This window comes from Pelodiscus sinensis, chromosome 1, assembly GCF_052426305.1.
Source record: "Pelodiscus sinensis isolate ZL-2025 chromosome 1, ASM5242630v1, whole genome shotgun sequence".
NCBI lineage: Eukaryota > Metazoa > Chordata > Testudines > Trionychidae > Pelodiscus > Pelodiscus sinensis.
This window is the reverse complement of record NC_143052.1, coordinates 46947925-46962121: the sequence shown is the minus strand read 5'-3', so window position 1 is coordinate 46962121 and position 14197 is coordinate 46947925. Positions and strand designations below refer to the sequence as shown.

At 41.6% G+C, this 14197-nt stretch overlaps 1 protein-coding gene across 1 annotated transcript in view; it reads left to right on the top strand.

Moving 5' to 3' along the window:
- CFTR (CF transmembrane conductance regulator) overlaps positions 1-14197 on the top strand; it is a 143957-nt gene that overhangs the window by 88391 nt on the left and 41369 nt on the right. The window contains exons 19-21 of the mRNA XM_075929158.2: positions 1294-1444; positions 4720-4947; positions 6648-6748. Of these exons, the coding sequence (XP_075785273.2) occupies positions 1294-1444; positions 4720-4947; positions 6648-6748 (480 nt within the window). The remainder of the gene's footprint in view (positions 1-1293; positions 1445-4719; positions 4948-6647; positions 6749-14197) is intronic.

The following is a 14197-nucleotide window of genomic DNA, read 5'->3' as shown; positions in this document are numbered from 1 at the left end:
GCCATTTTTAAATCCCCCTTAGTGCGGACTCCGTGCCCGCGGCTACACGCGGCATGGAGTAGGTAGTTCGAATTAGGCTCTCTAATTCGAGCTACCGTTACTCCTCGTCGAACGAGGTGTACTGGTAGTTTGAATTAGAGAGCCTAATTCAAACTACCTACTCCATGCCGCGTGTAGCCGCGGGCACGGAGTCCGCACTAAGGGGGATTTAAAAATGGCGGTGCCCGGCAAGATGCAAATGAAGCCCTGGATATTTAAATCCCGGGTTTCATTTGCAACTTTGAATGCCTACATTAGCCACCCTAGTTCGAACTAAGGTGGCAGTGTAGACATAGCCTCAGTGTTTACCATTGCAGCTGCTACAATATATGCTTGTCCATAAACCTAGGTGCTATTGTTAAAATGCTTAGATTCTATATGAAGATTTTTTAAAAGTAATACTCAAAAGAAAAAATTAAGGATAGGAAATTTTTCCCTGAAAATTATGTTAATATAATGTTTGTGAAAGATATGAGACAGATAATTAGAAACTGAAGTCCTTTCTTTTAGTCACAGACAGCAAGTGCAGCAACTGTGAAAGTTTCTTCCATCATAAAAATTAATTCAGAGTTCATGACCATTCATCCTTCACCTTTTGCTGGGATTGCCAGTTGTCAGCGGGTTTTATGGGGATATGGACACCTGTCTGCTAGAAAATTATTTAATTTTTAAAACTGATATTTAAAACTGAACAGTTTTCAGTCACTGGATGGGCCAGGGTTCAACTAGCGATATATAGAGAAAAGTTATTATCTTTTTTTGCAAAGCAGCTCTTGCGGTATCTAGAGCCCAATGACTTACTTCAGAGCTACTCAACTTTGGAAGCCCCAGGGGCCAAAATGATTTTCACAGCACACAGGCCCCTTTAAGTCAGTTCTGCTGCTTTTAATAAAATGCAATATTTACCAGATTTCTACCTATATGGCAGCACTTTTAATGAGTAATGACAGTCCAGGAATTAAACTTCTAAAACGCATATCAACAGAAGACCACTATATTGACTACTTTTTTGTTTTGGCTCCCACCTGCAGTCTGCATGTTGAGACCTGCATAAATCCAAAGCACACTGCGGGCTGCAAACAAACGGGCCGTGGGCCGCATGCGTCCCATGGGCCACGTGTTGAGTAGCCCTGATTTACTTGATTGAAGTAATGAAGTTGAATACATAACCTTCAAGGAGTGATTAATCACCAATCTCTAATCTGTACAATGAAAATTTACCGTATCAATACTATTATTTCTTTCATCCTATAGTTAATAATGATTGTGACTGGTGCCATAATAGTAGTCTCAATTTTAAAACCCTACATCTTCCTGGCATCAGTGCCTGTGATGGGAGCCTTTATTATGTTACGGGCATACTTTCTCCACACTTCTCAACAGCTGAAACAACTGGAATCTGAAGGTATGTGTGATGTTTCTTGGGGTACCCAGAGCTGTGAGTCATCTTGTTGCCTCTACAGCTAGAGAAACTTGGCTGCAACAGATGTACCCTAGCTCCGTCATCGAGTTTCCATCTGTGTTACATCAGCCCTGCCTTTGTTCTGGAGGTAGATTACAAAGGTACCCCAGACCCTGAGATTCTTCCTAGTATTCCCCTGCTGTATCCAGTCTCTGGCTACTCACAGAAAATACCGGGTCTGCTGTCCCCAAAGGAACAGAATACACCAGCTTGTTAGATTCAACTTGAGGGCCAGCATCTTGATTTTCACCAAGCACTTCAATATAGTTATAGTGAAAACAAGAGAATGTTTATTGTAAATAACAGATTTTCAAAGCGCTAGCAAGAGAAGGTATTGAAAACAATTGCTTACAGAGCAAGTAAAACCATATCATGCTATCTAAAGCTTAGACTAAACTCAAATATTTCCTTGTCTTGAGAATTCTAGCTTACCACAAAGTCAGCATTTTTCAGCAAGGATGTCGAAATCTCTTTTTTCCCCCAAGACACAGGCTATTCTCAAGCTTGTTCCCTCAATAAAACAGGTCAGGAGCATCTGTGTTGCCTCCTAGAAATACCCACAAAATTCATTATCCCCGGTGGCTTGTTTTTTTTTCCTGTGTGCCCCTCCCTTATTGATTTCACATTTCTTCATTAGTATTTGACTGTGTGTAAATGGAGCATTTATTATATTAGCTTACATCAGAGATAAAGAGAAAGTTTTTGCTCTCAGGCAATAAATGCTTCTGTTTCTTTGTCTCTGTTGGTGACAGATTTCTGGTACAGATGCATAACTCCTTAAATATCATCTATCCATACCTCTTGTACAGGTTATAAGGGTCAGTATGACACAAGCTTTGCGAGACCTTATGTGACACTCTTCAGTGAACTAGAATGTTCACATCAGCCACAGGAGATACCTATAACCTCTTTACACCGCTCTGTTCCCCTTTGCCAGCTGGCAATAAAAGATTTTTGGATCACAGTAGAAGCAGCCAAATTTGAAGACACCAAAAACCCACAACAAATAAATTGAGAAGTAACTTACTTTTCTCCTTTCTTGGTGCAAGATTCTACTGTCTTCAGGAATGGAACATTCATCTCCCCTGATAATTAATGCTATTACTCAACCAGCCAATAAGGAGTGTCCTGCTACCAGAGTAACAAAGAAAACAGATGTAAAATGTGGGCATCACCAGTGCAGCTGAAAACAAATAATGTCCTCGAATACAGTTTTAATAAGATTAAAAGTACTTGAAATTTTGAGGTCAGGCTCTGTCATTGCTCAGCCATAGGCCCTTTATGCGGAAACATATTTAGAACACATAATTACAATGCTATTTTAGAACCAAGGGTTTGCTGGATCAACTGTTCAGACAATGTTGTGGCTTCAGGACAGACCTGCAGCTCCTTAGCATCTCAGTCATGAATGTCAGATATAGAATCATAGAAGATTAAGGTTGGAAGAGATCTCAGGAGATCATCTAGTTCAAGTCCCTTTTCAAAGCAGGATCAACACCAACAAAATCATTTCAGCCAGGGCTCTGACATATCCTGGCCTCTAAGTCTGGAGATTCCCTCACCTTCCTAAGCAAACCATTCCAGTGCTTCACCACCTTCTTAATGAAAGAGATTTTTAATATCTAACATAGATCTCTCCCATTGCAACTTGAGACCATTGCTCCTTGTTCTGTCATCTGCCATGACTGGGAATAGACTAACTCTGTAATCTGTGGTATTCCCCTTCAGGTTGTAGAAGGCTGCTATCAAATTCCCCGCCCCCTCTCCCCCCGTTCTTCAATTCTGCAGAATAAATAAGACCAGTTCCCTCAGCCTTTCTTCATCAATCATGCACCACAAAACCCTAATCATTTGTGTTGCCCTCCACTGACTCTCCAATTTGTCCATATTATTTTTGTAGTGGGTGGGGTGTGTGTCCATCCGTCCAAAACGGGACGCAATACTCCAGATGTAGCCTCTCCAATGCTAATAGAGGACAATAATCACTTCTCTCGATCTGCTGGCAATGCTACTACTAATGCAGCCTTCTTGACAACAAGGCCACACTGTTGACTCCTGTCCAGCTTCTTGTCCTCCGTAATCCCGAGGTCTTTTTCTTTAGAATTTCTGCTTAGCTAGTCAGTCCCTAGGCAGTAGCAGTGCATGGGAATCTCTTGTCCTAAGTGCAAGACTCTGCACTTGTCCTTGTTGAACCTCATCACATTTCTTTTGGCCCAGTCCTCCAATTTGTCTAGCTTACTCTGGATTCAATCAGTGTTCTTCAGCATATCTGCTCCCCCTATCTTTGTGTGATCTCTGAACTTGCTGAGTGTGCAAACTATCCCATCATCCAAATAGTTGATCATTGAAAAAAAATTGTCCCCCAGACCAACCCCTGCTTGATGAAAGCTGTTGATCTCTACTCATTGGGCCTGACAATCTAGCCAACATTCTGTCCACTTTATAATCCATTCATCCAAGCAATACTTCTTTAACTTGCTGGCAAGAATACTGTGGGAGACAATATCAAAAGCTTTGATAAAGTCAAGGTATATCACGTTTACAGTTTTCCTCATATCTACAGAGTCAATTATCTCATCATAGAAGGCAATTAGATTGATCAGTCATGATTGGCCCTTGGTGAATCCATGTTAATAGTTCCTGATCACCTTCTTCTCCTCCATCCAAAATAGATTCCTTAAGGACCTACTCCATGATTTTCCCAGAACTGATGATTTCCTTTGCTTTTGGTTATAAGCCTGAAATGTGAAGCTCAGATGGATCATTACTACTTGTGTTATATTGCAAAATCTATTAAAAATACAGCATCAATACTCTGCAATTCAAAAGTGATGAGGCATTCTCTATCTGTTAAAAACTATGCCTTGCTTAGTTCTCAAAACATTAAGAAAATCATTTGCATTGGTTTCCCTTAATGTGATATCTCACTATAGCAGTGGTCTCTACAGGTAATTATACTAACTGTGAAAAAATAAAGTGTTTGTTGATGGATTGTACACTGAATGGAATTGCATTTATAGGATCGCTATTCCATATATCTTGTCCTAAGAGTACTGTATCTTGATGGTCTTTGTGAAAGAAAAATAAGAACACATATATAATGTAAACAAATGAAGACAGTTACACTGTTGAGTAGGGTTGAGTTTTTTGATACTTTCTTTTCTGAGAGGTACTGAAGGATAAGTGTTTACACTGTTTTTAATCTAAATACTTTACAGCCCGAAGTCCTATTTTCACACATCTTATTACAAGCTTAAAGGGGCTATGGACACTGAGAGCTTTTGGGCGACAGCCATATTTTGAAACCTTATTTCACAAAGCGCTGAACTTACACACAGCAAACTGGTTCCTCTACCTGTCCACACTGCGCTGGTTCCAGATGAGAATAGAAATTATTTTTGTCATCTTCTTCATTGTTGTGACATTCATCTCTATTGTGACTACAGGTACAGTAACTTTATTGAGAGATTAAAATGAAAGCTTTGTTTCTTCTTAAGGGGCCAGATTTAGAAATCATACAGGAATGTAGTATGGGCTAAAGACAAAACATTAAAATAGCAAATTTCATTGTGATTCCATCAAAATATTGTGAGTTATCTATTAAAAATAGAAATGAGGTATTTAATATTATTTGATGTCTAATGTTTCATGGAATTGGCTGAACATCTTAATTTGAAAGTAATAGCCAGTGAGGAAAAAAATGTGTAAATTGGAACCAAAAATTCCCTACTCTGTACTGAAACTATTTAAAAATGTCTTTTATGTTAACACAACTGTGCATCCTCATTCCAGGGTAGAGTACAGTAAAGTAATACATGTACACTTATATGGTGTCTTCATCTGCAGATTTCATAGCTCTGGGTATTACTAGGTTAACATTATGAACTCAAATGAGAAACAGAAAGATTCATTGAATTGCATTATGCACAAAGCAAGTCAGAAACAGAACCCAGGTTTCCTGACTACCAGTACAGAAACGATTCAGTATTTAGCTGGATTTTGTGTGTTAACTAATAGCATCCATGTTGTGCAAGTTAACACTGTTGTATGAACCTAATAATTTGCAAGGCAAATGTTACTTGATTTTTATTGTCCAAAATAGTGTGTCCACACTACAGGGAAGCCTCAAAATTAGCCCAAGGTAGGCTCCCTTAATGTGGATGAGCTACCTGGATGTAGAGCTCCAAGAAGCACAGGGGAATAGTGTAGCATCCACACTACCACTATTTAAAAACAACTATTTCTAAATAAGCATTATTCCTCATGGAAAGCAGGAATTATTTTTTCTAAATAACCAGCCTATTATTTTCAAGTAATGGGCTTGGTAGTGTGGATAGTCCACTTGTTATTTCAGAGTAACTTGCTAGTGTAGGCCAGGTCACAGGATCCTGTCTTATGGCATGTAGAATGACATCTGTGTGATACAAAGTCAGGAGTCATTTCATAGAGTGAAAATAAGGGAAAACCTTGATATTACAGATACCATTGTACAGTAATTCTTGGCAGTAATTTATGACAGTCTGTGTAATTTGCTGAGAGGCAGCTAAAGCCTATTTATACTAAAGGCAACCAACCAACCAACCCACAAAAGTCACACCACCAACTCGCAGTAAATAGCAAGATACATTTGTTCTCAGTTTCGTCCACAAATGAAACCCCAATCTTCAGTTTGTGGACTAAAATCAGTTTGAATGATCTTGGTGAGGGTGGCAGTAGTGTATTAAAATAGAACTCTTGTCACAAACCTGTGCATAATTAACTCTTTTGACTTCTAGATGTGACAATGAGGCATTTTATAGCTTCATAGAGTCTAGAATGAGAAATCTGAGTGCACATAATTAAGGTCACACAAAGCCTGTATCTATTCCCAAAAAAATCAGTGATAGAAGTCCCCATTAACATCCATCAGAACGAGAGGAGATCAACAGCAAGTGCAGTGTTAGTGTCAGGGGTGAAACCCAGAATCCCAACTCCCAAGCCTTTACTTTAATTGTTAAAACTTACTTCCTGTTTGAATTGCTACAATAAAAAAGAACCACTTTTTACTGGACCATCATGTTATACATACTCATTTTCCCTGATAGCTATTAGCTTTTTATTGGCATGTAATCATATTTATAGACAGCTTTTCCCCTTCTATCTGCAGGTGACGGGCCAGGCAGTGTTGGTATTGTTTTAACATTAGCTATGAATATCATGAGCACCTTGCAATGGACAGTAAACTCAAGCATAGATGTAGACAGTCTGGTAAGTATCGAAAGCAGCTCGTTTTTATTATTATTTGTTATTATTATTACTATTACTAATGATACTTTTTAGAAGAATTACCTTGTTTTATTGCTTACTGGTTTGTTTTTTAATTATGTAGCTGCAGTACAGATATATAAAAAACCTCCCCTCACAACTCTGCCAGTAAGAGTCAAGCTTTTTTTGCTACAGAATCTACTTTGTGCAGTGATTCTGAGATCAAAAGTCCACTGGAATTATATATGGGGACAGCAAATAATTTCATGTAGGACTTTTAAAAACAAAGATTTGAAGTAGTGATGGGAGAATGTTGGGAAGATTTGGATTTTTTTTGCAAAGATCAAGGGCTTATCCAATGCTTAATACTCAGTCTATTTTAGGGATTTATCCTGCTACCCATTGATGGAGCATCCAAGCAGATTTCACATAAAATTAATAGCAATTGTGAAGGCTCAGGTGAATTTACTGGAGTGTTTGGCACTTCTTTTTTTGCTACAAAACCTTTTTAAGGTTGATTTGTTTAAGAGTAATTCTTATTATTTATTTTATTTATTTAGGTTCACTTGTGGGCTTTTTCATATAGAAAGTAGAATGTTTGACATGAGGTTGACTCACGACTAAACTTTCTGAGAAACAAGGTGGGAGAGGTAATACCTTTTACTGGACCAGCTTAAGTTGGTGAGAGAGAAAAGCTTTTGAGTTGATGCAGATCTCTTCTTCAGGTCTGGAAATAGGGTTCAGAGTGTCCTCAATCAATACAAGATGAAACAGATTGTTTAGCATAAAGGAGTTAATATAAGTTGCAAGAGAACAAACAAGATGAAGTGAGCAGTTCAAATTCAGAATACATTTTTGAAGCTCAAAAAGTAGGCTGAAAACTCATAAAAGAATAAATTTGGTCATGCAATTTCCAACCTTTTCACTTCTGACTAGAAATTTCTGAGCACTACATGATTTACTTTAAAACACCTTATGTTAACAACAACATATTGAGGCACCTAAACAACAATTACAATAATGGTATCATATTAAAGAAAGCCCTCCAGTCCCAAATCTTTGCTCAATTAACTCATTTCAGCAAGACCTTGGAATACAGATAGGGTAAGTCCTGACTAAGTCTTCTAGGTCACCAAATCTTGGTTAATTTATGTTCAGTTGTTTTTTTAAAGAGGATGGGAATGGGGATAAAGATTTGCCAGTTTGCTATTTTTAACAAATCGGTTCTGGCCCCTCCCTCTTCTGAAGCTAGACCTTAAAAGCAAAAAAGGTAGGAATTACCCATCTGCAGCATCTAGTGCCTCTTCAACACTGATGATTTTTGAATATCTAGAAACATCAGGTACCTGGAAAGGTGTATATTTCTCTCTATTCACCAATGACTTTATGATAATTCTGCTCTTCTGCTATATCAGACCAGCATGTCTCCTTGAAAGGTATGTATCCTGACTGTACGAGAACCTTGTGAAACCAGTTCAAGTAGCAATACAGCTATCTTTAAAACTCATAAAAATATTGATACAACCTCTATGGCAACAGTTTGTTTACCATAACAGTAAGATTCATAAAAAGGCAACTCTTTGGGCTGGTCCAGTGTTAAGCAAAACATCCCATTGTTTTATGTTAAGGCATTAATGTGACAGTAGCAATAACTCAAAACATGTTTTGATTGTGTCCATCCCCTGTCCTATTTGTAAGAATTTTTTAAACACTGAGAGAGACAGTGAGACTCTTCTATGCAGAAACAAAATCTGTACAAAAGTCCTCATCATACACCACACCTTTTAATGTTGCTATTACAAACAGAAAATGGAGTTGATATTTCACAAAGAGAGTGCTAATGCCTATCCTGGCCTGCAAAGAATGTTTAACATAGTAGCATTTTAGCAGGGAAGAATTTCCCCTTTACTACTATTTTAATGACATATTGCTGTAAAAACATTGGGTGGTAACAGCAGCCAGACAGTAGCAAAAACAAATTCTCATGTTCTTTGAAAATATCTATGAGCACTTGCCTAAGCACATAAATAATTTTTTCCCCCTGAAACTTTTGCTGTCTCTGTGATGCTGGTTCTTCTGCAGTGCATCTATTATCAAATCAGAGATGGAAAAGGGCCTACTAGGCCAGCTACACCATGCCTCTTCTAGTGAAGGATTGTTCCCAACACTACAATTTCAAATGTGTTTGTTGAGTCTAGTTTTAGAAGGGATTTCCACAGCCTCCCTGGAGGGATTATCCCTTAGGCTAATAGATCTCACTGTCAGGATGACATGCACCCTCTCTTGCTCTCTGCTAGCAGATAAGGGAGGTGATCACTACAGTCTTAAGGGAATCTTATACTGTAACACATATAGTGTTGTACAGTTATATTCTTAACTGAAATCAGTGTGAAAAGTTAAGCACAGACAGTTCTTTTCAGGATCAAGATCTTGGTTAATGGAAAAATGCAATAAGTGGATGAAATATAAAAATAGGTGGTGGCAGGGAAGTGGGAGAACAGGGAAACAATCATATGAGCATGTGTTTGCATTGATTGAATGGGGCTCACAATTGTGAAGATGAATTAGAGACATAGCATAGGAAAAATACATGTTCTACACTTAGACATGCGGCAAATTTTTAAGCAAAAACAGTGTCAGTGTTAGAATTGAATCTTATTTTTTAAAATAAGTTTTAATTTCAGATCTTTGGAGTTTTCCTGTGGAAATGAGATAGTCAACAAGTGAACTAGATAGAGAAGGTCACAAATTTAGTTTGTTTCCTCTCTCACTGAAAAATTGAATGTATAGTAATTTATGGAACTTATTCCCAGGGGATGTTGCAAAGGCCAAAAGTATGATTGAGTTAGAAAAATTATGCAAGTTCATGGAGGATAGGTCCGTCAATGGCTATAGTTAGGGTGATCAGTGATGCCAACCAAATGTCCATACACTTCCAACTGCCAGAAGCTGGGATTGAACAAACAAGGAATGAATCACTCAAAATTACCTTGCTCTGTTCGTTACTTCTGAATTCTCTCTTCCTGGCCAGGATATTGGGCTAGAAAGATAGACCATTGATCTAACCCAGTATGATCATTGTTATGTAACATATTTTGTTGAAAATTATGAGCAGCTCTAAACTGCAAGAATTTCACTGAGATTTTGAGAGCGACAAACGTAAACCTAGGCTGCACTGGAGACTGAGACACAACATTAACAAGGCATGGAGATTTGCTGTCTGAATCCCAAATTCTTCTTTCTATAACACTGGCACATCCTAGAATGGTTTGTAGTATCTGTCTTTTTTTTCTCTTTCAAATTGCCAAGCATATGTGAAGAATCTGTGATGCATCAACCCTATTTTCAGTTTTCTTAACAAGATTCCTGAATTAGTCTGTAGCATTAACTCTCCCAGTAATGCTCCTAGTTTGTACACTGGAAACTATGGAAATTCCTTGCCATTGTTCAGCTTATTTAGTACTTTTAGTTGATAGTATTAGCCTTAGAACACAGGAAGCAGCATAGCAACCTCTTTCTCTTTTCTAGAGGACACATGTCTCAGCTCAGAGTCCTAACAATTCATACAGATTTCTTTTCTTCCTGGTGGCTCTTTTTAGTGCTTGCTGCTTGATCAGGTCCATTGTCCTTCCTTGGCCAATTATCAGTCCTCTCCTGTCCCTTCTCTTTCTCAAGAGCAGAATATATATTGTTGAGGACCTAGAATCTGCCCCATAATTAGGGTCCTACCATATTCACAGTCATGAAAAATGATGAATTTGGTTTCCCTCCCATGAAATCTGGTCCTTTTATGTACTTTTACCCTATACCAGGGTTTCTAAAAGTGTGTTCCATGGCACAGGCAGTCAGAGGTGTGCCATGGAGAAAACAGAAAAAATTCTGATCCCCCGCTCCCTGCAGAGCTCGTAGACAACTCCCGCTGCGACTGCCCTCCTCTATCCCACAGCCCGCAGGATGGCCCCTGTCCCACGAGGCCTCTGGTGCTGCGCAGCTTCCACCTCCTCCACGCATTCAGGTGGCCACTTTTACAATGGTTTCTGAAGTTCTTTTTTTCACTGTTTTAAGGCTTTATCTGCTTTGCCATTTTTTATAACATTTTGTCAACCTAATAGCCTTCTGTTGCTTCATTTAATACTATCAATTAATTAGGTTTTTCTCTTGACTTTGGACATTTCTATCAGTATCTTTGTACTGGATTTTACTTATCCTACCAACTACTCCTGTGAGCTTATTTTTTTTCCTCCAAGGCACCGAATACTGCCTGTGCAGATAAGGCCTGAGCTAGTCTCAGAGGAATGTTTTAATATATTACAACCTCATCCTTCACTTATGTGTACCATGAAATAGCAGTGCTTGAACTGGAAAATGGCACTTCCTTTTTATTTTTTTAATAATAAATTGTCACACATTTGCTATTGCATGCCAAGATCACTTCCTTAAGGAAATATTAAAACACCCCAAGGAAGATTTTAATAAGTGCAAAATTGTACATTGCTCCACCTTATGCATCAATGAACAACTAATGTATGAGATAATGAATAATTTTCCTGGCAGATTCCAAGGGCAGAAGGGATCACTGTGATCACCGAGTCTGACTTCTGATATAATATAGGCCATAGAACTTCCCCAAAATAATTCCTTTTAAACTAAAGCATAGCCTTTAAAAATAATCAAATTTTAATTCTAAAATTGTCATTGGTGACAAATGCACCAAAAGCCTTGAAGAGCCATCCTGTCCATAGGATGAATCTGGACATCCACCCCAAGCTCTGCACTTTTGTGGGCCCCACAATGGCTGCCCCCAGTCACCCTATGGATGGGAGGGACTGCAGGATTACAGGGGCCTGGGTTTGGTGTCTCCACCCCTGCCTCCCAATCACCATGGGGACGGCAGGAGCAAGAGTGGCCTGGCAGCCTGTTCTGGCCCAATGTGCCGCCACCCTCTCCCAGCCTGTTGTGCATGGCTCCTCCGCAGCAGCGCAAAGCAAAGTGTCCTGCCCGAGGACACTTTGGATCCTGCTGCCCACAGTGAATTGGGGCACAGCAGTCCAGGAGAGTGCAACAGGATGGAGCAGACTGCCTGGCCACTCTGGTTTCTGCCACACGCGTGGTGAGTGGGGAGGAAGGGAGGCAACATCTGCAGCCACCGCACCATGCCCCCATAATTCTCTGGGTCACGTTGGTTAGGAGAGAGGGTTAGGGGATGGGGTGGGGAAGAGGGATGTTAGATAACATCCATTTTAGTAATTGCGTAGCCACACTTTTTTTTTATCAGTTACACGGTTACTAAAATACTCCCCAGGGCTGGGGCCAGCAGCCAGTGCGCTCCCAGATCCCACCCCGCTCCTGGGGACTCCCCTGCCACACCATGCTTCTGCCTCTGTGAGATGCGATAGTGGGGGGGCGGGAAGGTAGGCAGCTCCACAGGAATTAGAACGTGTGGGGAGCTAGCTTAAAAAATGGCTCCCCATGGGCACTGGCTTCTACCTCCCCCCTTGCGACCTCTGATACAGTAAGGGAGAGCATGTGTGTAGTCATTTGGATTAACCAATATGCCTAATTGTTTAGATGATGTTATGCCGACATCCATAGTGTGGGGAAGCTGGGGTGGGGCCTACAGTAGAGGGCTTGTCCTGGGCCCCATACCTAAGGCTCTGAGGGGGGTTGCCCCAGGCCTCACAGTCCCCTCAGGATGGCCCTGAGTCTTGGTAAATTGTTCCAATGGTTAATTACCCTCCCTATTAAATCAAATCAAAGTTTGGTGTAAGACATGATGAAAAGCAGTGAATCTATGTCCTCTTGTATTTAAACAGTGTAGATTGGTGACCTCATCTGAATGATAACATTGATATTTGCTAAAATCCAGAAATACATTTATGCACTGCAATAAGTAAAACATCCCAGGAAGTTTTGTATTGGTGAAGTAGGAATGCAGATACAGGCAGTCCCCGAGTTACGCAGATCCGACTTATGTCGGATCCGCAGTTACAAACGGGGATTTTCTCACCCCGGAGGACTGGAGCGGCGGGATGCCTAGTCCCGCCGCCCGCCTCCTCCAGGGCGAGAAAAGCTGCTCCCCGTCTCCCTGGTCTGCTGGGGGAGCCAGCAGACCAGGGAGACGGGGAGCAAAGTGGCGGAGGACCCGGGGCCGGACCCGGACCCGGGGCCGCTTCCAGATCAGCTGGAAACGCCACGGGTCCGGCTGGGTCCTCCGCGGCTTTGCTCAGACCAGGGAGACGCTGAGCAAAGCCGCGGAGGACCCGGCCAGACCCTCGGCGCTTCCAGCTGATCTGGAAGCGCCGCGGGTCCGGCCCGGGTCCTCCATGACTTTGCTCAGCGTCTCCCTGGTCTGCAGACTAGGGAGACGCTGAGCAAAGCCGTGGAGGACCCGGCCAGACCGCGGCGCTGATATGGAAGCGCTGCAGTCCGGCCCGGGTCCTCCGCCGCTTTGCTCTGCGTCTCCCTGGTTTGCTGGGAGGGGACGCAGCTAGTGCCCCCCCCAGCAGACCAGGGAGACGTGGAGCAAAGCCCAGGGCCTGTGGTAGAGCAGGTGGGGCGCTGCCGGTTGGTCCCGCAGCACTGCTCCTTGGCGCTACTGGACCAACCCGGCAACACCCCAGCAGCTCTGCCCCAGGAGTCCTGATTCAGCCGCTGCTGATCAGTTTCAGCAGTGGCTGAATCAGGATGCCTGGGGCAGAGCAGCTGGGGTGCTGCTGGGTTGGTCCAGTAGCGCCGAGGAGCGGCCGCGCTACTGGACCAACCCAGCAGCACCCGAGCTGCTCTGCCCCAGGCGTCCCCAAGTTAGCCGCTGCTGAAACTGACCAGCGGCTGACTACAGGAAGTCCGAGGCAGAGTTGCTCTGCCCCGGGCTTCCTGGAATCAGCTGCTGATCAGTTTCAGCAGCAGCTGACTTGGGGATGCCTGGGGTTCTTAAGTTGAATCTGTATGTAAGTCAGAACTGGTGTCCAGATTCAGCCGCTGGTAAAACTGATCAGTTTCAGCAGCGGCTGAATCTGGATGCCAGTTCCGACTTACATACAGATTCAACTTAAGAACAAACCTACAGTCCCTATCTTGTACGTAACCCGGGGACTGCCTGTATAAGGAAATGCTGAAAGAACACTTGCTGAATGCTGCCCCATGTTACGTGGCATAGAGGAAAAAAGAGGATGGATGTTAGGGCAAAGTATCTAAGGAGGATGCCATACAGAGGCAGTCTTCTAAGAAACTGTATACTCAGATGCATCCCAACATACCACAGTCCAAATGCCATCAGGACACTTTGTGCCACATATGCATCAGGGTGCTAATGCAAGCAATAAAATAAAATATTAAAGCAACAGAATCAGGGGTCACCTGTCAAACTTGACATTTTCCCTTTACAAACCTCTATGAGAAGGAGAATGTGTTTAAGTCCAAAATCAGAATTAACTAGTATGAAACATTCCATTC